The sequence below is a fragment of the Monopterus albus genome, unplaced genomic scaffold (assembly GCF_001952655.1).
Source record: "Monopterus albus unplaced genomic scaffold, M_albus_1.0 scaffold2.1, whole genome shotgun sequence".
Classification (NCBI taxonomy): Eukaryota; Metazoa; Chordata; class Actinopteri; order Synbranchiformes; family Synbranchidae; genus Monopterus; species Monopterus albus.
Window position 1 is genome coordinate 2,783,711 of NW_018127882.1, and position 25,327 is coordinate 2,809,037.

Genomic DNA, 25,327 nt, shown 5'->3' on the forward strand with positions numbered 1-25,327 from the left:
GGGGTCTGTCGGAGGTTTCTTCCGTTAAAGGGAGTTTTTCCTCCCCACTGTCGCCAAGTGCTTGCTCAAGGGGGATTTGTTGGGTTTTCCCTATGTAATAATATTGATAACAGTAAGGTCTAGACCTTACTTTGTAAAGTGTCCTGAGATGGCTTTTGTTGTGATTTACAGCTATACAAATAAAATTTGATTTGATATTGATTTGATGTGTTTATTTCAGTCACACTGTCAATGTGAGCACCCTCTGTCATTCGAACACTCCTGGAAAAGCAGAGGAACTAATCGGCTGATCAGCAGCAGGACAAAACCAAATGAGTGCTGTGTAATCCTGTGTTGAGTCCTAAGGGGAAATTAAACTTTTAGCCTCACTGAGCTGCAGCTCTGCAGCTGGGAGGGGTTCAATGTCTTGCTCAAGGACACTTCAAAGCAGTGGAAAATGAATCAAAGCAGAACTATCCAAATGTAGATCAAAACTGCAGGTGATGCATTTATAGTCATAGAACTCACCTTTTTTTTGTAAATCGCTGACACATGACATTTCATCTTGCTACCGTACAGAATACCACCGATATTCAGATACTGTGCTAATGCAGTACTTACTGCCCCTACTGTGGTTATGGCTCATCTGTACATCTTAGCATCCCAACCAGCAGAGCACTGCTTCTATTTCACCAGTGTAATGAACGTATTCATGCCAACTCCCACTGGAAGTGGGTCAAAGCCCTGTGTGTTTCAGCTGTTTACTAGTACACTTTAAATGCAATTAATACTGATCCAAACTGCACTGTGGGAAAACATGCCACAGCTATAACAGCAACTCAAACTACAACAAGCTTACAAAGACTGAAACTTGGAGACACACAGTGAGCTACAGTAGTTCAAACAAACCATGTCAGCTGAGTTTTGACTGACAGAAATACAAATGAAAGGCCTGACAGTGAAGTCATGCTTTGCCTCATCAGTTCCAGCAGCGGTCTGCTCTGGTAGATGTGGGAAGACCTGTCGAGGAGGTTCCAGTGAAACACAACAGTCAGGTTTTTATTTCATGAGTAAACATACTTAAGTGATGCAAACACAAGAGCATGAGTAAACTCAAAATGCACCTACAGTGTGAATACATACACACATTTAAGCACGTCACTGAGTAAACATACTTACGTGATGCAAACACAACAGCATGAGTAAACTCTAAATGCACCTACAGTGTGAATACATACACACATTTAAGCACGTCACAGTCCACAGACCTGTGGTGATACATACTATATTGATAGTCTCAAAATTTATCAAAATTAGTCATAATAACACACACAACCAGCTCTTTGTTCACACCTGCACCTGCTCAACAATCATCTCAGACTCCAGAAATATTCCATCTATCCATGTAATAACCTGTCTCTACTTCAAAGCCCCATCAGTTTGCTAAACAACACCTACAGTACATCACCACATCAGCAAAATCTTGTTGGTGCAGTTCCTTCACCTCTCAGTGTTTGATGTGCTGCAGAGACAGTTGCTATCAAATCCTAGTCCCCAGCCTGAGTCTGCATGGCTCATCCATAGTGTAGGAGCACACTGTAGTAGCAGGTCCTGCTAAAGCACCGGCTGCTGGGTGTTTATAGGCTGTTTGTTTTTGCTACTGCTGCAGACACTGGCTAATGTGACAGTCCCTGTGTGTAGTCAGCTAAATGAGCTAGCGGCACAGGCCAGCTCTGCAGCAACATGCATTAACTTGTACAGTGCACACCAGCACCACAGTGAGAGGGGGGGGGAGAGAGAGAGAGAGAGACGAGCACTGCTGTGCCTGCAGAGTGGGCAGGGCCAGCACTGTTTTCTACTTCTTAAAGCAGAATTATTAGAAAAAGAGAAGAGGATGTCGAGGTGTATTCAGGTGAACATAGGCAACACTAGGGTCATATAAGTGGATAACTGAAATGACAATGCAGCAAGTGCAGAGAGATCAGAATAAGAGGAATAGAAAGAACTAAACCGGATGGCATATGCAAAAAAAGAATATAGAGCAGGTATGATAGGAGTTACAGGCTCATGTTGTAAAAATGAAATAATAAAAAACAGAATAGCTCAATAGCACAGTGATTAGAATAAAACTACGAAATGTATCACAGACAAAAGTAGAGAAGTCAAAACTATGATAGGTGCAGGCAGTGCAGAGTCAAAAGACTTATTGTAGAAGTTGTATTCTATTAGATGTATATACCCTAAGTAGAAGAACACTAAGACACAATGAGGGAAAGGTAAACAGAAATGCCAGAGCCGGATGTGGCACGATAAGAGAAGCTGCCGTGACAACTACAGTGCAAACACAAACACTGAGCCAAAATAACAGTTTCCATTCAAATGTACCTTTAGCACAAAAAATTATCCGACTGCAATACAGAAGTAAACTTACATTCTTGAGCTTTCGGCTGCAGTCGCTTCCTCTGGGAAAACGAGACAGAGAGAGAGAGAGAGAGAGAGAGAGAGTCAGCAGTTGTGGAAGAAGTCCTCAAATTGTTTACTTAAGTAAAAATAACACAACGGTGTAAAAATACTCTACAAGCAAAAGGCCTGCCTTCAAAATGCTACTTAAGTAGAAGTATGAAAGTATTGGCATTCAAATATACTTAAAGTACCAAATGTACTTGTGCTGTGGAAACACTTCTACACTAAGAGAGAGAGGGAGAGAGAGACAGAGTAGTGGCAGAAAAAACTGAAACACATACACACAGAGGTACGACAACACCCAGATAAGACCTGGATTTCTCTTTTAATGTTAACTAAACAAAATTGTTGTCATTTTTACCGTCCTTTTCCTAAACTGTGACTGCTGGCCATGACAGATCTGTGCAGCCTGGACATAAGAGAGACCCTTTTTAAAATAAAGTAATATGTCACTCCTTAGCTATGACAAAAAAAAAAAAGAGATATACAAAAGAAATCACAAGATGAATTATAACGTGTTTAAAAAATGCTAATAATGAAGCAACATTCACAAACGTACAATGAATGTTTAGTCTTAAAAAGTTCAGAAGACTGAGGTGAAACCATGACACTGTTTATACCAAACTCACTCATCACACAACTGACATCAAAGTTGTATTTGTGTGGGCTTTCCATGACAACAGTGACCTGAGAAAGAAAGACGAGTAAGAGGAGGAGAAGAGCGAGGTGAAAGTAGCTGAAGGGAATGCTGTGTAACCCAAACATGAAGACAGGCTGCTTTTCTCCTCTGCTACCTTACAGAAATAAACCTGAGGGACGAACACAACAGATTCCAAAAGGTATTAGATCATATTTAGGGGCCCGGCCAGTGTGAACATCTGTCACAGTCTACCTTTGTCTTTATCAGTGTAAGTATCAGTGGTTTAGACTTTAATTCATCGGTGAAACACAGAAACATTATTGTGAGAAACATTCAATATATGATATAGTTTGAAAATTCTTGATAGGGAGGTATTATTCTCACTGTCCTTGAACTATAAATACAGCATAAATCATGTCAAAGATCTAGGATAATTTAAGTTACAGAACGGGCAGTTGGGTGCTGTAGTAGGAAAAACTGAATAATCAACCCATGATTTATACCTCACCTCATTTCTAAAAGCAGTGTCCACATCCAGGTTTTTAAGATTTGATTTAATTTTTTTATTTAATGTTAAAAAAAGGCTAGGGCTAAGAAATTCATCACGTAGGCTTTCTTATTTAATTACAAATAAGTCAGACCTGGCCTCAGAAGTCCTGACATGTTTTATTCAAAATGGATAAATGGACAGCAGGATAGATGGCTGGGGCAGGGGGCAGGGATGTGTGATGGGTGGTTAAATCATTGTTTCTGTTAACATTACCACATGGCTTTACTCTAGAGGAAACATCACATATTCTACATTTCTCACTGATAACAAAGAGCAGTAGCAACTGGGTCCTAATCAATATGAATGGACCCAGCTGTCAATAGAAATAAATACAATCATTTGGATTTAGTGTTTTGTGTCATTTAAAAAATGTGCTTAGCAGCTACATAGAAACACAGCCTCCCTCTCCTCTGCTCTGCTCTCCCTGTCCATCAACTTGGAAATCTTTTTCCACCAACAAGCACAGGTACAGGACATATTTCAGGCCTGAGCTCAGAGTGTACCAAAACCTGTCTGTCTTTACACATTCCTGCCCAAAGCTGTTTCCTGGATGAATAAACACCTGTCCAGAGAGACTCAGGAAACAAAGTTTCCTGTCACGGGTAACAAGCTGTGAGAAAGTAGCATCCTTTAGGACAGAGTTGCATAACCACTGACAATAGCACTGGGCCATTCCAACAATGTCACCAACGTTTCTATCAGGTCTGTGCTAACTGTATGGATTGTCCCTCTTATTTCTGATATTTCTACAGTGAGTATATTGATATTTGTTAAGTATGGAGATTATTTTTCACATAAAAAGACACAGTCCAACTAACGCACCTATAGTATTCTTTAAAATATTACAGCAGAGCAGATCAGACTTCACCTTTTAAAGTTTAGTCACGTGCAAACACAAAAAGTAGGTTTGGAGTTAGCACAGCTTGTACACTAAGACGTTTCACAAGCTGAAAATTATACAGCGTTTTCTCCGACACTTTACTGTCATGAGCCTCTGTAATGCCCGTTCTTCCAGTGAAGCCAAGCGCAGCCTGTACTTCTCTGCTGCTTATATTATTTTGCCGAGCAGTAAACTGAGCAAAGATATAAGCAATCAGTATTTCCTGAATGACAGGTCAAACCCATACCCTCTCTCAAACTGGACTGGAAGTGAACTCTGAACTCTGCAAAAGCTTGAAACTTGAAACAAGCAGTGAATCTGTCTCAGACCAATAAAAAAGTGGCGCACAATCTGGTGTGACCACAGCCAAAAGGTATTTCAAATGAGGGAACAGCATTTGAATGATTTGGAATGAATGAACATCTTAGCTTGATTTAGTTTTAAAATCGGTTTCTTAAAAAAGTGACAGTTTAAAAATGCATTTCATTATTACTGTACCGTAGAGCTGCAGCCAAGTCACAAGCAAAAGTAGATTTGTTACTGAAAATGACAGGTTTTAGGAGCTGAATCACTGCAACAACGCAGCACACAAGCTGAGAATCAAGGCACTGAAAACATTAATGCATTAAACACACACACACCTGAGCACTTTCTAAGATTTTCTTGTCCTGGCAGAACCAGTCACGCAGCCCCTCCAGAGACCAGCTAACATCAACGCTGCCCCCCCTCTCTCCCCCCATCTCCAGCAGCACCTTTCTAACCCCTTCTGTGAATGAAACCTTGTTTATGCACAGCCAGCAGGAGGATAGCACATGCCACAAACACAATGACACACCCACACTTTTACACAAACACAGTGCATATATATATAAAAAAAAAAAGAAAACTACATGCACTTGTCTTTGTTTCCAAGCAACACAGAAGGAGTCACGGTTCAGTGCGTGATATAAAGCCTTATGCTGGACTTGGACACAGACCAGTTGTGTCTAACAGATATGTCATTGTTGCTTTACTGACACAGACTCATACAAACTTTCATTGGGTCTCATTTACTTATTTGTCTTGCTGTGAACTGGCCAATTGTCTAATGGAGAGAGTGCCAGACGGGGTGACAGTGTCACAAAGAAACAACACAGCCAGAGATACAGACATCATCCCTCAGTTCATACAAGTCTTCAGATACGTCAGATAAGTCCTCCTTCATTATTAACATTTCAAAAACACACAAAACCTTCAAACCGGTTACTAAACTTTGAGGTAAGACCATTTTGTTCACTGCTCAAGACTTAACTTTGAAGCTGAACTTTGAAACCGACAAAGATAAGAAGTCCATGAAGAGCTCAGAAAAAAAGAAACTGCATTTCAGAAACGACTGGGAAAAAAAAAAAATCTATCTGCTGAAGATCATGTGATAAGATCAAAAGTATTAAAGCTTGTAAGTCCATATCAACTGTTATACCTCATCTTTACAAGGTGGTAACAATAGTAGTGATTCAACACCTGTTGAAAGGTAAGACTGAAGCTTTGAGACTTACTTGGCAGTGGGGCGTGTCGACGTGTCCTGCAGGTCACCAGGGTCAAACAGCTGGGAGCCTTTCAGTCCCAACTCCTCACAGCCACGCAGAAACACACTGAGGTTGTCCTGCACAGAACACACACACACACACACACACACACACACACACACACACACACACACACAGTTTCATCACATTAAATATGATATCGGCAGCGGCACAAGGCAAAGCGAGGTCAGTCACATTAACCGCACAAGGTCCCAAACACACCCATGACATACACACACACACACACACTTCTTTGTGTATTTCTGAATCATTTTAATTCATGCAATTATTGGAGAAAACACACCAGTGGTACTAGTACACGAAGAAGAGAAAGTAATGTCCTGCTCATTATGGATGCACCATTAAGCCAATGGGCTTAAACTTTAAACCACATTTTAACCCTCATACAAACAAAGACAGGTACTGGCCAACAAGGTCCTCACAAAGATAGAAACACAAGAGTGCACCCTCACAGATAATTGGACGTATGCAGAACTACAGTCGCTACACAACATGAAAGTCATGATACCTGCTTGACAGAAACGTGACAGCATCAGGTTGCGTCTCAACTTTCGGATGTTTCTTCTCGCAGCTGACTTCAGTTCTCACTCTTCGCCTCTTGCTTCCTTTAAGTGTTTCTCACCTCTCATTCACCTGCTTTTCCCCAAAACTGTCTTCTTTCTCTTCTTCCTCCCTCTCACTCCTTTGCTTACTGACAAACTCTTTGTTGGATGCAACCTGAGCTGGGCTCTTCTCTCCCATTCCCAGGTTCTCCCTCTGTGTGTATCTGTGTCTGTCTATCCGTCAGAGTGCTACAGCCAAAGCCCTTCCCTCTCACTCTCCATCAGCGTCGCCGTTTCCTCTCCACCCTCACCGACTCAAGCACTCGCGGTCTCTCTCTCTCTCTCACACCAAAACACAAATACAATGAACATACAGTATATATAGATACAACATGCACACATTTAGAAAAAATGCATTCTTAAATATACATCATTTCAAGAGCACAGACACACAAAACCAAGAGACTTATTTAGTACACTCTAGCTGATGTAATTATACATGCACTAGCTACAACTGCGTAAATGCACACACACACACACACACTTGGAAACACTTGTTCTCACGATCCTTTTCCACTTGTTGCAAAATACCCCCACAAAACCCACCCTGCAGCTTCCTGTGTTTTTGGCACAGCGCCACCTCTGCTCTCCTGAGTAGGTAACCCCACCCACCAATGAACAAACACACACACACACATCATCTCGCTGACAGAGGGCACAGTAATCTCCTCTTTTGACCATTTGACTCCAGGGAGAGCACACCTACAGTGGGATTAACTGGGCCTCTCTCTATCTCACACACACTTTTTTTTTTTAACTCATTCCTTGTAGGGACTTTACATTGACCTACATTCATTTCCCAAAGAATTATCCCACCCCTAACCTAACAATAACCATGACTTACCTAACCCTAACCTTAAACCAAGCCATCACCCTAAAACTCAGCCATTTACATGGTGGTAACCAGCACCTGTTCCCACAAGGAGGGCCGAGTCCCCAAAGTGCTAATGTGTAAATAAGTTTCACTCCCCACAGTGTGAGTAGTGCCTCATACCACACACACACACACACACGCACACGCACACTCTTCAAACACAGGCTAAATTGATCCTTTTTGCCATGATGCAAGCTGCCACTACATGAGCCAGTTAAATCATCAACTGTTTGTTTCAGTGTTTATGGTTCCATGCTGTATGAAACGCCACTTAATGAAGAAGATACAAGACAGAACTGATTTGCTGCTGTGCTATCTGAAAACACTAAATGTTCAAGCACTCCACTTTCAATATATAATCAGAAATACAGTAAGATTTCATTAGGATTCTTTATCATAAAGCTCCTTAGAGCCTCTGTATGAAAAACATCTCTTCACAGTATCTGCTGCATGCTGTAGGAAAGCAGGAACACATTGTTCTTCTAATCATCATGATTATTAATCACATGTATGCGTCTTGGGTTCAGAGAAGAAATTCGGTGTTTCTAGAGGAAATGCCTATTTTTTAAATGTTAATATTACTGCCTAGCTCTGACTGCAGCCCTGGTTTTCACTGGGCTTCAGTATTTCAGAATTAAATTATTGCTTACTGAATCAGTCATATTTCTTGTTTCACTGCTTATAATCCAAAACTTGAATTTTTATATTGTTGGAGACAAAATTGGTTAAAATTTTCAAAACCAGCTCTTGTTGTCAACACTTCTGTCTTCCACTGGTGGCCAGCAGCTCCATTTTAAGTATAGATAAAGTAAGCGTGACAATGAACACAGTTTGTGGGAACGTTTTATGTTCCACTTTAGCCCACCAGATTTTTTTTTCAGGTCTTTAAAACACACAGAGTTTTTAACTTTGTTGTGACTTGCAGGTTGCTGCCATAGGAAACTGGGTGTTGACCACAAAGAAATGAGCTGACACCTGAATGTTTGACTCAAAAACAAAGCCCCTGTCCACTCTGCTCCAAAAAAGTCATAATAAAGTTAGACAAAAAATCATCTCCAGTGTGGAAATAACAACAATGTTGTAAAATTATGTTCATAAATGAAGCAATAAGTTACAGTAAAATGTATGCAAGGCAGAAGATCAACCACCAGGGTTCCTAGTAAAGTATAAGACAGTACAGTGTATGTATGGTCATTAGTAAACAGCTGTTTAAAAAAAGAATTAAAAGTTAAAGCTTATTTGGAAACAGAAGTAGATAGAACTTTTGCTTTTTGCAGAAGGTAAACCTTCACTGAGAGCACAGCCTGATTCTGGTCTGTGGTGGACTTCATAGGAAGCTGCTCATGATAAAGGAACATGCCACTTGGGTAACAAAGATATGGTCCCAGTTCTTTTCCCTTCTGCCAAGGATAACACCCAGAAATAACTGAACCAGACTACACTGTGCCTCAAAAGTCCCACTCACTCATATAAAACTACACCTCATTACATCAGAAGGAACCTATATTCTGACAAATAATATTTGTTATCATATGCATTTTTATGCAAATATGCTAGTTAGACCAATATATTGTCTGATATTTGCTAATTGTAGACATATCAAAAACATGCATGGATATAGTATGCATAATTTGATTATTAATATATAAATAATAAAGATGACAGTATTATTAACTGCTGTTATTAACTCCATCTTGTTTATTCTGTCACAGTTTTCAGGTCAACTCCTCTCCATCTCCAAGATGCAAGTTGTTCTGCAACTAATCTGGCAGCCAAAATTATATCATAGCACTAATAAAGCATATAACCGCTCAAATTAATCTCAAAATTGTAATCCTAAAGCTAGAATTAGGAAGGTTTTACAGTTTCAACAGTCTGAAGTGTTGTTTTTACATGTGACACTGACAAGTAACACAAACACCTGTTACCATAAACCAGATGTCTGGAAAATAACACCTTTGTAAACATGTAAATTACAACCATTCAGCTTGCAGGGTGATCTCCACTGCGTATCTGTTTACACACTGTAAAGCATGAGCATACCAGTCGACTCAGACACGTCTGGGAACAGACCACGCAACAACCAGCTTCTTCAGACCAACAGGGAGCCACACAGGTCGAGCTGCCAAAGCACTGAGGTAGCTGCTCTTATTACTGAACAGTCAAAACTCCTCAGAGACTCATTTTACCATTAGCCCCCAAACAGGAAGAGGAAGGGGGAGTAGCCTGTGTTTTATTACGATGGGCCAGATAACAGCAGAGACCTTGTTTATGCGTTTCTCACTTATTAAGGGCAGGACAAAGGCCTTCAAGGCCACAGGAAGCCAAGAGACTGAATTATGAAACTTTAAAAGGTCATATTATTCACACAGGAATTAACCCAGAAGATGTGATTTAAACTTTTTCTTTACCTTTTACATGTTGCTCCGAGCCTCCATGGATTTAATGGATGAATTCATTATTATTATTATTGGTCATGTCATGTTTTTGTCCTGTAATTGTAGAGCCTGTTCAATAAACAATCGCCTCCTTCAATTTTGGCAAAAATCTGGCTTTTCCTAAATAAAGATTAAGACTTGCCACCTAAACACATCATTAAATAACTAAGTCAATAGATTTTGCAGTATACTTTTGCTATGGAGAAAAGGGGAAGCTGTATTCAAGGATCTATGGCTCTCCACTTGCCAAGTAGTGATGTAACGTTCTATTTCTGGGTTCAAACTTTGGTTCATTCTCCTCAGTTCAATATGACGCAGTGTTGTGTTCCCCATAGTTTCAATAGATCAGAATCAAAAATCACAGGATAGCCATCATGTTACCACTTTCTTACAATGAGAAGGAGAAAAAGAAATGGCTATAGTTTACTAAATTAATATTTAGCTTAATAAAAATAAAACTTCTAAAGGGGTGCCGTTCTGGCTCATAATGTTGCTAGCTAGTTAGCACAAAGTTAACATAAACACTATACACTGACACATTGCACATGTAACGGTAAAATCTAGGAACTATTAAAAACAGGTCAGACATAATACAATGTATATAACAGCTACACAAAAGAATTTAGTCCTCTTTTGCGTCAGTGACACCTGACTAAAAACAGAGATGTTACTGTATAGAGGGTGACAGACTTTGCCATTTGGGCCTGGGGGGAGTTTGAACCTGGAAGTGAAACGTTATGTCACACTTAACAAGTGAATCCTATAAAACATGTGGCTGTCAACCAGAGCACATGGACTAATCAGATCATTAGACCACAAACAGAGAAAAATAACTACAGTGATGAATACAGCACTACCAGATTAAGAAAGGAAGAAGAGAATGCAAAAATGGTGCAAGAAGACTGGTGGAAGTTTATGCACTAATCACAAAGGTGAATTATGTAGTGAGCACAGAGGCTTGTGGGTTTAAAAGCTATGGCAGGATCATCAGCACTGCACTGTTTATTATCCACCACATGAAAAAAAACAAGAGAAGCCTCAATGGGATGATCCATATACACCCAGCCAGTACTAGAACCTCTGTCATCGTGTGTTTAAGCTCCTTTGTCATTACTGTTCATAGGAACTCGTTTAAAAGTTGGACACTATCTTGACTTCAATCTCCATCAGTGTCTTTAAGGACACTGGACACAACAACATGTCAGTGTAGTTTCTTTGCTCCAATGTGGCCTGTACTTTATACTGTATGAATGATAGCGTCACATTTTAATAATAGGAGCCAAGGCAGTAAATGAGTGACCCGCTTTTGCTTAAAAACTCAACAACAAGCTGCAAATTTCATTTTTAGAGCTAAAAACATGGCCAAGAAACCAGTTAGTCATTTGTACTGATAAAAAGACACTGCCAAACCAAGTTGTGTGGTGAGCCAGTCAGGAAGGAAAGAGAGAAGGAAGCACATTTACTGTGAGCCCCAAAGCTATCAACTTTCAGTGTTCCTCTGTTTACAGGGCAGTCCAAACCCTGAAAGGCCACTTCATCCAGATCAAGGTCTCAGGTCGTCCTGAAAGGGCTCTACTGTACTGCACTGCATTCAAGTGAAATGTATCAGTGCTCACGTCTACATACTTAAGATTCTTAAATAAAAGCACGGATAAAAATGCACAATATTCAGCTTAGGGTTTAAGAAAGAGTGACAATTTCTATCTATTAAATTTAAAAAAAAAGCTGCTTTTTATAATTTTACTGCACCCTCACTCACTTTCCAACGCAAAAAACTATTAACAGATGTTGGAAGATATGCTCCTGCAAGCAAATACGTCATGCTGATGTCGTGATTCCGAATATTTCACAAGTGCATCTGCTGATGCGCCGAGTCAATGCAGAATAGTCACACCATACAGTAAGTGAGCCGTGAAAGACTCAGTGTCACACGTGGCTGCTGATCGACACCTTGGCTGTGAAGACTGTAACTGAGATCTTTCTGCTGCGTGTTATCTGTAACCACACACTGATAGTTTATAATGTAAAGTGTGTCCAAGTCATTAAGATTACTGTCAGTGTATGTTTCCAGTTGTTGCCTTGGGGGAAACTGTAGTTCAATAGTATCCAGGATTTTCTTCCTAAACCACATTGGCACGGAAGAAAGCAGTTAACTGCAATATCAAACATGTGGCATCACCCTTTACTTCAGACCTTTGGCACACAATAAAAGTCAGGTTGTATGGATATTTTTCACTAATAGGTTTCAGCCTTTGAAAGCCGAACGGGTATGAAAAACATGAGGTTAAATGTATGCACTTTTTTCAAAGGTGATGACATATTAAAGCAAGTTTCTAACATTAGAGAGCACTGTAGAAGAGTAACATCAAAAGTTGGCCTGGAGAGGGAAACGGACACAGCTTGCAAAAACAATAAATGAAGAAAAGGAGGAGACAGAGACAAAACAATGCAACGAGGAAGGCCTAAAGCAGGAGACAGTCTGGCTGAAAGGTCCAAGAGGATCAAACGAGTGAAGGAAGTTTTGGTGGAAATTTTGGATCTTGGGTGCAAAAGGTGAGTGAGTGGAGGACTTACCAGGCCAGCGATAGGTGTCGGAAGTCTGTTAATTTTCTTCACCAGACCAGGTTTAATTGAACTCAGCAACCTAACAAAAGACAAACAGGGAAGAAGACATCACAAGCTAAATTTGTATACGCAGTGTTGTGTTCCCCATAGTTTCAATAGATCAGAATCAAAAATCACAGGATAGCCATCATGTTACCACTTTCTTACAATGAGAAGGAGAAAAAGAAATGGCTATAGTTTACTAAATTAATATTTAGCTTAATAAAAATAAAACTTCTAAAGGGGTGCCGTTCTGGCTCATAATGTTGCTAGCTAGTTAGCACAAAGTTAACATAAACACTATACACTGACACATTGCACATGTAACGGTAAAATCTAGGAACTATTAAAAACAGGTCAGACATAATACAATGTATATAACAGCTACACAAAAGAATTTAGTCCTCTTTTGCGTCAGTGACACCTGACTAAAAACAGAGATGTTACTGTATAGAGGGTGACAGACTTTGCCATTTGGGCCTCGGAAAGTTTGAACCTGGAAGTGAAACGTTATGTCACACTTAACAAGTGAATCCTATAAAACATGTGGCTGTCAACCAGAGCACATGGACTAATCAGATCATTAGACCACAAACAGAGAAAAATAACTACAGTGATGAATACAGCACTACCAGATTAAGAAAGGAAGAAGAGAATGCAAAAATGGTGCAAGAAGACTGGTGGAAGTTTATGCACTAATCACAAAGGTGAATTATGTAGTGAGCACAGAGGCTTGTGGGTTTAAAAGCTATGGCAGGATCATCAGCAGTGCACTGTTTATTATCCACCACATGAAAAAAAAACAAGAGAAGCCTCAATGGGATGATCCATATACACCCAGCCAGTACTAGAACCTCTGTCATCGTGTGTTTAAGCTCCTTTGTCATTACTGTTCATAGGAACTCGTTTAAAAGTTGGACACTGTCTTGACTTCAATCTCCATCAGTGTCTTTAAGGACACTGGACACAACAACATGTCAGTGTAGTTTCTTTGCTCCAATGTGGCCTGTACTTTATACTGTATGAATGATAGCGTCACATTTTAATAATAGGAGCCAAGGCAGTAAATGAGTGACCCGCTTTTGCTTAAAAACTCAACAACAAGCTGCAAATTTCATTTTTAGAGCTAAAAACATGGCCAAGAAACCAGTTAGTCATTTGACTGATAAAAAGACACTGCCAAACCAAGTTGTGTGGTGAGCCAGTCAGGAAGGAAAGAGAGAAGGAAGCACATTTACTGTGAGCCCCAAAGCTATCAACTTTCAGTGTTCCTCTGTTTACAGGGCAGTCCAAACCCTGAAAGGCCACTTCATCCAGATCAAGGTCTCAGGTCGTCCTGAAAGGGCTCTACTGTACTGCACTGCATTCAAGTGAAATGTATCAGTGCTCACGTCTACATACTTAAGATTCTTAAATAAAAGCACGGATAAAAATGCACAATATTCAGCTTAGGGTTTAAGAAAGAGTGACAATTTCTATCTATTAAATTTAAAAAAAAAGCTGCTTTTTATAATTTTACTGCACCCTCACTCACTTTCCAACGCAAAAAACTATTAACAGATGTTGGAAGATATGCTCCTGCAAGCAAATACGTCATGCTGATGTCGTGATTCCGAATATTTCACAAGTGCATCTGCTGATGCGCCGAGTCAATGCAGAATAGTCACACCATACAGTAAGTGAGCCGTGAAAGACTCAGTGTCACACGTGGCTGCTGATCGACACCTTGGCTGTGAAGACTGTAACTGAGATCTTTCTGCTGCGTGTTATCTGTAACCACACACTGATAGTTTATAATGTAAAGTGTGTCCAAGTCATTAAGATTACTGTCAGTGTATGTTTCCAGTTGTTGCCTTGGGGGAAACTGTAGTTCAATAGTATCCAGGATTTTCTTCCTAAACCACATTGGCACGGAAGAAAGCAGTTAACTGCAATATCAAACATGTGGCATCACCCTTTACTTCAGACCTTTGGCACACAATAAAAGTCAGGTTGTATGGATATTTTTCACTAATAGGTTTCAGCCTTTGAAAGCCGAACGGGTATGAAAAACATGAGGTTAAATGTATGCACTTTTTTCAAAGGTGATGACATATTAAAGCAAGTTTCTAACATTAGAGAGCACTGTAGAAGAGTAACATCAAAAGTTGGCCTGGAGAGGGAAACGGACACAGCTTGCAAAAACAATAAATGAAGAAAAGGAGGAGACAGAGACAAAACAATGCAACGAGGAAGGCCTAAAGCAGGAGACAGTCTGGCTGAAAGGTCCAAGAGGATCAAACGAGTGAAGGAAGTTTTGGTGGAAATTTTGGATCTTGGGTGCAAAAGGTGAGTGAGTGGAGGACTTACCAGGCCAGCGATAGGTGTCGGAAGTCTGTTAATTTTCTTCACCAGACCAGGTTTAATTGAACTCAGCAACCTAACAAAAGACAAACAGGGAAGAAGACATCACAAGCTAAATTTGTATAAATAAACCCTTGTCCCTCCTTCCATCTCCCTCTGTCTCCAGTTTCATCTTCTGTGTGTTTCCATTAGAAAAGCACTGTAATGATTCAGCCTTGCACACAAAAAATCTACCCTTGGATAAGCTTACAGTGTCACATATAAGCTGCCCTGTGCTGTTCGTGGCATTCTAGCATGTGTTTTGTGATGAAGTGCTGTAATTCACTGTTTTGGTGAACTCCTGTTGTGCATTTCCCAGAATAACTTTCAACAACCCTGGGCTAAGGGTGTTCTCAGTATGTGCAGGTGAGAGAATGAGCAACACTAAATACAATATTTAGACTCCTGAAAATTTCCTGGAATGTTAAGAATCTTGCAGGTTCCTTTCCTTGTTGTTGATTTTTCCTAAAAATTACAAGCTAACCAAGTGGCTATCTCGGGTTTGTCATCTCTCCTAAGATGGATTTTTCCCTGTATGAGTGTTGAGCATGTGTGCAGATGACTCTGTTTAGAGAAGTTTGTTGTGGAAAAAGTTTGTCAAATCCTATTGCATGTGTGATTTTAGCCATTGTGCTGCATCTTAAATACCTCATTGCCCATCTGGAAATACTTTGGATTAAAAATCAAAACAAAAAGCTAATGAAGGTTATTGTGTAATATTTAATGTAACAGATGCCCCGGTACTGATCAGCTGTACCCCAGTAAAATCACACGCTCAGGTTTTAACAAGCTCCTATATTTGACAGAGGATTCATTTAGATCATAATGGAAAAATAACTGGTTTGTTCTAATCCAGAATATTAAAGCAAAATACAAGCTGAGGCACAATGGTCAGGGTTTGTACACCACGGTGCACACATATATGCACATCACTGCTGGTGCACTGCAGCGCACACATAGCAATCCATGTATTGGAATGTGAAGTAACAGAGAGGAATGGACTGTATGTGATGGAAACTAAGTTTTTGAATAATACTGATGATCTCAAACAATATGAGGGTCGAATATTTGAATACTAATACTGAAAACTGATCACTTATCCAATGAACGAATCCAAATGGTCAGATATTCAGGCCCAGCCCTGAAAACCTATACTAATGCTATACTTCTAATACTAATAATACACTGTTTAAATGTCCCTGAATGCTCTGTAGGCTTTTACCCATTGTAAAAGTGTCTGGTGAGAGATGAGATTGGATGAGAACATCAGAGAAGCTTCACGGTGTATAAATGGAAGTGGTTGGATTGCGAATACACCATCTACAAGGAGTTTCTGTGGTGAAACCTATACATGCATTGGTTATTGTATAAAACCATGTTTTATCTTTTATTTTTAAAGTGACAACATTTTTCTAAAGAATTACTAATATTGCAAGAATAATGCATAAATGTTTTTATGCATGGTTGAGTTGGACGTTGCTCTGTATAGTAAATAAAAGCAAAATAGGACAAAGTGCAATGAAAACTAATTTAGAAAATTAACCAGGACATACATGTGACGTCAGTGTCCTCTGGAGAGAGGGGGGTGGGGTGGGGAATACACAGTGGCAGAACAAATCAGACTACGTGTAATGTTCTGCAGATGAATACATGAACCAGAAAACGCCATGACTCCACAAATTCACCTAACATAGCCAACGTTTGTTAATATCGTTTCCCCATTGTGTGAGCTGCACATTGAAAAATCACTATGATTTTCAGGGTCTGGAATGTGACAGTATCTCTAGATAACTGCAAGATAGTTGAAAATATGAAGTAAATAAAGCATGGTGCACTGGCACAGCTCTGTGACTTGTTTTAATTTTGATATACTTCTGTTGAGGCCTACACCTCACTACACCTTCATCCTTGGCAGAATGGAAATATGGCACCTGTAGATGTGCCATATTATGTATTCCAGAAATTCCAAACCCAGTGGGGACACAGCTAAATTGGTTGTGATGTCTTTATTCACAACCAAGACTGTGTGAGCAAACATCGGACTAGTATAGCTAACCAAAGATTGCGGAATGAAGAAAGTACGAGCATCTCTGCGATTTCAGTCTCATCGATACACAGCGGAAGACTTTTCAACAGGATGCCTGTCTCTTTGGTCACTGCACTACAGTCCTCCAACCATCAGTACGCTTACAACAGGAATCCTGTTTCACTGCTAATGCCAATTAATTTTGAATCTAGTGGCCATTGTAGGTTCACGTGATGATCCTTTTCCTTCTCTCTGACCTATATTTCATGATCACTCAGATGATGTTAAAGCATTGTTTTCTTCAAGAAAGTAAGAGTAACAAAGGCATGAACTTAAGAGACACCTAAAGGACAGTCTGATTACTAAAACAAGTCAGACAAAAATAAAAATGATTCAGGACTCACTCGCAGAGCAGTATTCCGTTCTCCAAACCTCCTCTGAAATCCTTGTCACCAAAGCATCTTCCTGTCACAGCCTAGAGAGACAACAAAAGTAGTGAGTTAGCAAACTATAACAGCAGGAGGGCTCCTGATCAAAAACTGGATATCAAAAGATCATTTCAGTTTGACTCTAAAGTCTAGACAAAAACTCCACTTGGAAACAAAGAAACAAGCGTAACAGCCTTTATCTGCAGTCTGCTCACGTCTTCCTTAAGAGTAAATCCTGGGATTGGTATGGAGAAAAGCACAAAGAGCAGCCAGCTGTATATCAAGTCCCTCTCTGGTTAACAGTGCTAAACACTAACAAGCTTGACATAATCTGCAATCATCCCAACCGAATGGCTCGGGCAGGCTAATATGGCGTGACAGGGGATTTATCAGGTAATAGTTGCTCAGACCCTCCAAGAAGGAGAAGCTGCATGTATTTACATGACTACAATGTAATGAGGCATGTGCTCTCTTCTTGGGATAATACAGCACATACGAATGCTCCTTATTTGTTGTGAGATATTTAAGTGCAGGAAACCGTCGGGCAGCAAACCTGTAGACTCTTGTAGCTCCAGAACTGTGTGAGATTGAGTCACAGCAAAGATTATGAAACAAGTTTAATCCCAATTGCTGATTTCTTCCCTTTTCCCCCTTTTCAAAAAAAAAAAAAAAAAAAATCTGCAGCTGAAAGACTTTAGGACCAAAACCACTTAAAATCTATGTATTCCCACTAGCAGACATTTTGGCCATAGAGAGAGGGGAACCTCCTTCTGGCTGATGGTTTGGAAACTAAAACAATTACAAGATTAAATATCCAGGCAGTTTCTTTTACATGTATTTTCACAGCTGTAAGTACCATGATGTAGAGTGTCTGGCCTGACTCGTGTTGAGTCTGAACGTGTTCTCTCACGTTCTTGGTTCACTGGGGACCCTGGACCTGTTACAAAAGACATGAACTGCTGTATGTCTGTGTGCACTGTAAGCTGACTGTAGGCCTCATTTCTACAGTGGAGGGTGGGGGGTGTAATGTTTGGTGCCAGGGAAATGAATGTGGCATAGATTTTCTGTGTATCCTGACATTCACTGCCACTACTGCGGCAACACTTGTGTACAGGGCATTGTGTGTCTGGTGCCAACAGCACAAAACTAGTGAGTGAGTCTCAAAGTCTGCCCCACAGTACAAACATAAGGTCCACGAAACACACACTCTACGACTACAATTTATGGACTTGCTATGAATTAAATATCAGCAGGCAGAGCTACTCCAGTGGCAACGTGAATGGAAACACTGCTAAAAGAATTTTAAAAAGCACACACTTCACTGAACACATTTTTTTCCTGACAATGCACTCATGACCTCCGAAGCTCATGAGCATCTGCAGCTGCATTGATAATCACCATTTCTTGGCCTGCTGCAGTCCTGGAGTCTCATCACTATGAAGTCATCATCTGTAAAAGCACAAATTGATGCTTCTACACTTTGATTTTCATACAGTATGGATCAAACAGCAGAAACATAATGTGCTCATTAGTGAAGTGAACAGGTAGAGACAGGTGGATGATGTCAGCTGAGGTTAACAGTTTCCCCATATCAAGTCTTCATGCATGCTAAAGTAACTGGCTGCTGGCTCCAGCATATTTACAAATTTATTGGCAGACATGGGACCTCACTTTTCATTCATCTCTAGGGAAGGAAGCAAATTAGTGCATTTCCAAAAAAAAGTTGAATTATTCCTTTAAACACCTGTAGGCTATCAGAGCCTGTGTAAACTTAGACTAGCCGACTAGTTAAAGGATTACCAGGAGTACCAGGATTAATGGTAATCATCTTCCTCCTGCCTTTTACACTGGGCTTCAGGCTGATGTTACTTGGCCAGAAAAACATCTTTGGCTCAACCCACTGAGGTTTAACTTGATCAGTGAGATTAATTCTGTCTCCAGATCTGCCACTAAGAAATGTTCAGTTCTTTGTGTGAAGCAGTAGGACTAAATGACAGCAGACCCCTGATTCCACAGTTTGTCAGTTAACAGTTCCATATTTTATATACTCAAGAATAACATTCCCAGATAGTTCATCATTCCTTAATCTTGTATGAATAACATGCACAGGTCTTCACTTTACATGTAAAGCCACCACAGGTTCAATGCATTGTCTGGTTTTGTTCACAAGACACTAATATATTATGGTCTGACCTCACTAAAGATTTCGTGGCCTAGATACTTTTATAGCTGCAGCTCAAAAAAAAAAAAAAAATCTGCAGCTGAGTAGATGACCTTGATTTAGGAGCTCCTGAATAAATGTTTCAGATGGATGTTAGTACAGTGTCTGCAAAAACTGGATGACCTTTTACTACCTGGCTATGTAGTGGCACCCTGAATCCCTCATCATACAATAACATGGTCAGTTTCCACAAACCTTGTCAATGAGTGCATAAGGAGGTTATAATGCCAGACTACCTATGTACAGCAAAAGAAGAGAAAATGACACTGTTGTTACTCAGCTGAAAAACTATCTGGAAAATTTTCTCATGCAAATAAAAGAAACTAAATTTTCCTACAGGTGGGTTAATAAGGTTCCAATTGGACACACCAACTGATCATACAAATACTGTAATTTCACAATGAAAAGACACAGACATCAAAATCATTCCAAGTATTTTAAATATTTTTGCACATCTGCTGAATCCAAAATATCATTTCATTGGCCTCTGGTGGGCCAAAACCTCCAGGTGGAAGCCAGTGTTGCAAAGGTTAGGCCAGTTACAATTCTGTCCTTTGTGGTTCATACGATATCTCTTCTGACCATGACAGTCTGAACTGTGGAGTTTGGCTTCCTCATTATGTTGCTGTCAGTGACTGCAGAGCTGCTACAAAGCTTTATTCATGTACACGTGTTGCTCTCATAAGCAACAGATGTACATGAAACGCCTGTTTGGCCAGAGGAACGCTTAGGTCGAGGTAACGTATAGGGTAAAATATATGCCGTGAACATACTAGGCTGTTTTATAATACAGTGAGAACAGACCCTTTGGTCCAGCACTCACTAAAATAAAATGAATAAAACACCTTGAGTTACAGCAGGAAGCTAGAGCTACAGAACACTGCTAGAAAAGTGGAGGTGATAGATTCCATTTGCATGCAAATAAGTGTTTACTGTAGGTTAAGGGCACAGTGTACACTGAACATAAGTCATTTGAACACTAAATCACCCCACCAGCATCAAATCTACTGAAGGGAGCAATACAATAGAGAACAATAATCAATATTAACATGTTAGAATTTTTTTAAAAAGCTTTTAAGCAAACACTTCTAAAGGAAAGATGCCTCCTATAAATGCTGGAAACCTCTGGATCCAAACATGTTTTCAGACCACTGCAGGGTCATGTGAGGGAACTCAAATAAAAAAAGGAATGTGTTGCTTTTGTTGTTTTCAGAGGAATGTAACCTGCATTGTTTCACAGACAATCAAACGATGCCGGTTGGCTTTTTTCCCTCCATTTCACTTCCTTCCTTTTGGAAACCCTTCATGTCCAGAGCGAAGTTATTCTCATGGATTCATGTCCAAAGTGACCATCACTATCACTTTGGTATCCACAAAGAAAGGAAATCTCTGTTAGTTTATAAATGCATGAATGAACTTTGCAGAAGTAGACTGAACTTTTTGTCAAATCCTCGTTCCTAGGAGGAGCACCAGTGTGTGAATCGATTTGTTTGCTTTGGTGAGTTATTAAACAGAATGTTCCTGAGAGACACTGCTTTCATGATCTGAGAGATAAAACACCAGTGAGGATCATGTCTGGCGTGCAGAACTGCATCCACATTTCCCTCACTTGCATCCTGTCCTTGGGTATTAGTCCCTCCCATGTAGGATGCAAGAAAAAAATGTGGGAAGAGAGAAATCGAGGGTTTCAAGAAGTTCACCTTTTTAGATACATGAAACATCCTTTCCTCCATTCCTTCATCTGAAACATCCAGTCACCCAGCTGATTTCTGATAAAGGGGCACATTGGTCCATAAAATACTTCAGCAAAGGATGCTCTTGTGTATCATCCCTCGTGGCTCATAGCTGTATCAGTACTTTTTCTGCCAGTCTGAACCATTATACCGCAATCCCTCCACCCTGAGGGCCTGTGAAAACGGATCCACTGCAGTGTGGCAGTAGTCTCACAGGGCCACCACAGGACGGCTACTTGTCCCAAATTAATGACCAATAAGGTTTGCAAACAGGCTTTTTTGCAGCCTGGGGAAACACTAGTTATTTCAAGGCCCTGAGGCAAAGTACAGCCTGCCAGATAAAGTGTTGACAGCTGTTAGCTCAAGGGCTGGTGAACATAAACACAACCCACATGCCTGCAGTTTAAAGCAGTCTGCTATACAGGATGTTGTCTTAAGTGTGTTGCATAATCCTGAGTGAATCCAAAACACTGCGTCCCACTTTAAGAACACATGTAAACACGCCTTCTGGCCCGCAACCAATAATTTCACTAATTCAATTTGGCAAGGGAGCTTAATCTCTAAATGCTTCTAATTAACAGTCCAAAAGCAACAGTGTGCAACATTGCCATTCACTAATACTGACCTAAAACGAAACCCACATCAACTGACTCGTGACAAGGCAAAACTCCGCTCTGGCAGAGAAACACGGGGCCTAGTTGTTAATATTGTACAGTGGATTCAATCTTTACAGAAGTATTACAATTGATAACATCTGACTCGTCGCATAAAAAGTCCCTCTGGCTCCAATTCCCCTAAATTTATGAGTTTCAACAAGTTCAGCCAAAGGTCGGGAGTAGTATCAGCATGTGATCAATCATCTGGACCTTTTCACAAGCTGCCACCACGAGGATCCTCTATTGTGACTATGGACTGCTTGCTTTGTGCTTGGTGTCTTGGGATGTTGGTAAATGGACTTGGGGAGCAAAAGGGGAGTGGGGACTTTGATGGGGGGGGGGTTATTAAAGAGATCATTTGGTGGTACAAAGTCTATTTGAAAGCATCATAATGCTACAGCCTTGACAGATATCACCTTGTGCTACGGGAAACTACGCCGCAGATTATTACAAAATAAAAATAATCACTAGCTGCCGCCCAACATTAAATTTATTTTCCATCTTACTGAAGTGGCCCTGGGGAAAGCGATCTGCAGGTGGAGTGTCTGCCTTCAGAAGAAGCCAAAAATAAAGCTGGGAGAATAACATGTTAATGATGACCTTCAAAACATGACAACATCAAATATTGTTATGGGCTTGATATGGCATTTTTCTAGCATAAATGTGAGAATCAAATACTAAATACACTCTCCTTTCCAGGCAGCAGACAAGTACTTAAGGCACCTGGGCCTGTAAAACAGAATATCTTGTGTATCTTTTCCTCCTTACCTAATTTTAGCACACAACTCCCTGAGTTGGCAGAGGTTTAAGATTTGGGCTTCAAAAGCCTACCTGGCAGATCACTGCTAAATCACCACAGTCAGTTGCAGATACAAACATTCACTACTAATCTGAAGACAGTGTACATACTGCAGTAAGAGCCAGAGCTATGACCAAACAACCACATTCACACAGTAAGTGAACTGTGACTCATGGTATTTATTAACCGATACAAACCAAAAGACTCACTTTTACAAACAGCACTTACTCATACATACATCTACAAACACATTAGCCCAAACATTTGATGTTTGCATGTGTTTAGAAGCCGAATGGAAACATCCCAGTTTTTTTTTTTTTGCCTGGAGTTGAGACCTACCACCCTGAGGAAGCAGTGGAAGATTTAAACTGAACCGAGCTTAAACCACAGCAGAGTCACTGTCCAAGCCAGGGACAATGAACAAAAGAGTATTATGAAACAGAGATCATCACAGGTAATGACAGTTAATAGGGCATAATTGGCATGGTATTATATAGTGGAATCAGCACTGGACCGCAGCAGTCCAATCCCAGAGTTGGGCCACGGCTTCTGAGGTAATATTCATACAGTATGCCTATTTGATGACAGCAGACTGGTTTAGGCTCTATTATTTTTCTGATTTGATAGCCTTCTGTGTTTCACAGAATAAAACCTGTGATTCCTAACATCTTGGAAGGCCACCGTGCAAAACAAGAATAACGAGCTCTGACAGAGTAAAAGGCCAAACATTCATTTAAAAAGAATTGAGCCACAAAACTTTTAGAAATATGAGGAAAAGTTGGCTGTAGGACAGTTTTATGTAAGACCTCCATACTGGATCACCACAAGTTTACCATTCACATGTGCCAACCACACACTATAGGCTGGAGCAATGAATTATGTTGATTTGTAGTCATGCAGAGCAGAACAAAAAGGAAACCAAGACATAAATAAGCGTGCTGTTCAAAAGCAGAGGGAGATCTCGCCGAGCAAGATCAGTTAAACACAATTTGTAGCAACAATATATTAAGTGAACAATTCCAGACTACCAGATCGTTTCTCAGTTTCTACTGTATACACATTTCACAGCAGCTCACAGTATAATGAAGTTGGTTATAACACACTGAAGAATGTGAGGAGTCTGTCCTTTTCAAATTCCTCACTAATTTTTACGTAATAAAAAACACACTTCCTTTTGTTGCTCTTTCATTTTAGTCAGAAAAGCACAAATGTTCCCAGGCACACGGTGGATCCTGTGAGAGTCATCTGGTGTGGGAAACCTTACACAACCACTAATGAGTCATGTACTGCTCCTACTCAGCGAGATGCCCTGGCTTCATCTAAGCAGAAGCTGCATTATGTTTACAAAGACTGGAGGTGATTTCCATTGAAACCATTCATTATAAAGTCAGGTAGCACTCTTTTTTGTTTTTTTTTAACTCAAGGGCACTTCAATACATCAAGATCGCGATGGACAGCTGGTTCATTCTCACAACACAACCAACGAGACAATCAGAAGTGGTCCAAATAAATATTTAAACACAGACTGAATAATGAAAAAAAAAAAAAACTTGCCAGCACGGTCAGCATGCTGTAATCACACAAACATCTGAAATTATTTTAAAAAATGATCATCAGTGACACGTTAAATTGGTAGCAGTCTAATAACAGCGCCCTGGGGCCTGCTGCTCTGTCAGCTGCACCACCTGCAGGAACACATTTCCCCATGATGGAGCTGTTTTCAACGTCACACCTCTGTCTCTGGAGACAGGCCCACTGCGTGTAGATGAACTGAAGAGCTCTGAATGAATGTCCGTCTGCTGTCTGTCTTCACACTGTAAATCTGGAGACAACCTGTAGGTTTGGTTCATGTGTGGCTGAATTCTCGAACTTCAGTATATTAGCAAAGACCTTTATTTAATGGATGAAAAACATACAGTAGACCAAGCTTCTGACTTACAAGTGCTGCACACTGCCTCTAAGGCGGGTTTATGGTAACGTCTGACATTATAGTTGATATTTGATATACTGTCATTATTTACACGGCTCTTCCCCCCAAGGCTCTGAACTATTCTACAGTTATCCAACCATACACCTGTATCTGGGCACAGATACTGAGGTTTCTTTGAGCCGTTTGTTTTAAAGCAACAAGACATATCAAGGTACTGGTTGCCAAAAGTAACAGATGCAGCTCATTATCACACAGCGTAATATGACACCACTTTGTAGCCGGTCTCATGGTGTTTACATCACCTTATAAACATTCACAGGTCATCTGTGGAAAACGCTCTCTCTTCTTATTGTCCTTGAATATGTAAGATACTTATGAGCAGCAGATGTAGCTGTTCTAGAGCATTTAACTTAAATCTAGTTTAGTTCCATCAACACTACAGAAATAAAATATAAAACACAAGTTACACTATGGCTCTTTCTGGCATGGTGTGTCAGGACATACTGTATTTTAACTCAGTTAAGCCACCTGTTTCT

At 40.2% G+C, this 25,327-nt stretch overlaps 1 protein-coding gene across 1 annotated transcript in view; it reads right to left on the bottom strand.

Annotated features, from left to right (window-relative positions):
• LOC109955193 (LIM and calponin homology domains-containing protein 1) overlaps positions 1-25,327 on the bottom strand; it is a 74,480-nt gene that overhangs the window by 30,133 nt on the left and 19,020 nt on the right. Inside the window, exons 2-5 of the mRNA XM_020591113.1 lie at positions 17,429-17,499; positions 14,966-15,035; positions 6,048-6,154; positions 2,411-2,441 (exon numbers count right to left, since the gene is read on the bottom strand). Coding sequence (XP_020446769.1) covers positions 2,411-2,441; positions 6,048-6,154; positions 14,966-15,035; positions 17,429-17,499 — 279 coding nt within the window. The remainder of the gene's footprint in view (positions 1-2,410; positions 2,442-6,047; positions 6,155-14,965; positions 15,036-17,428; positions 17,500-25,327) is intronic.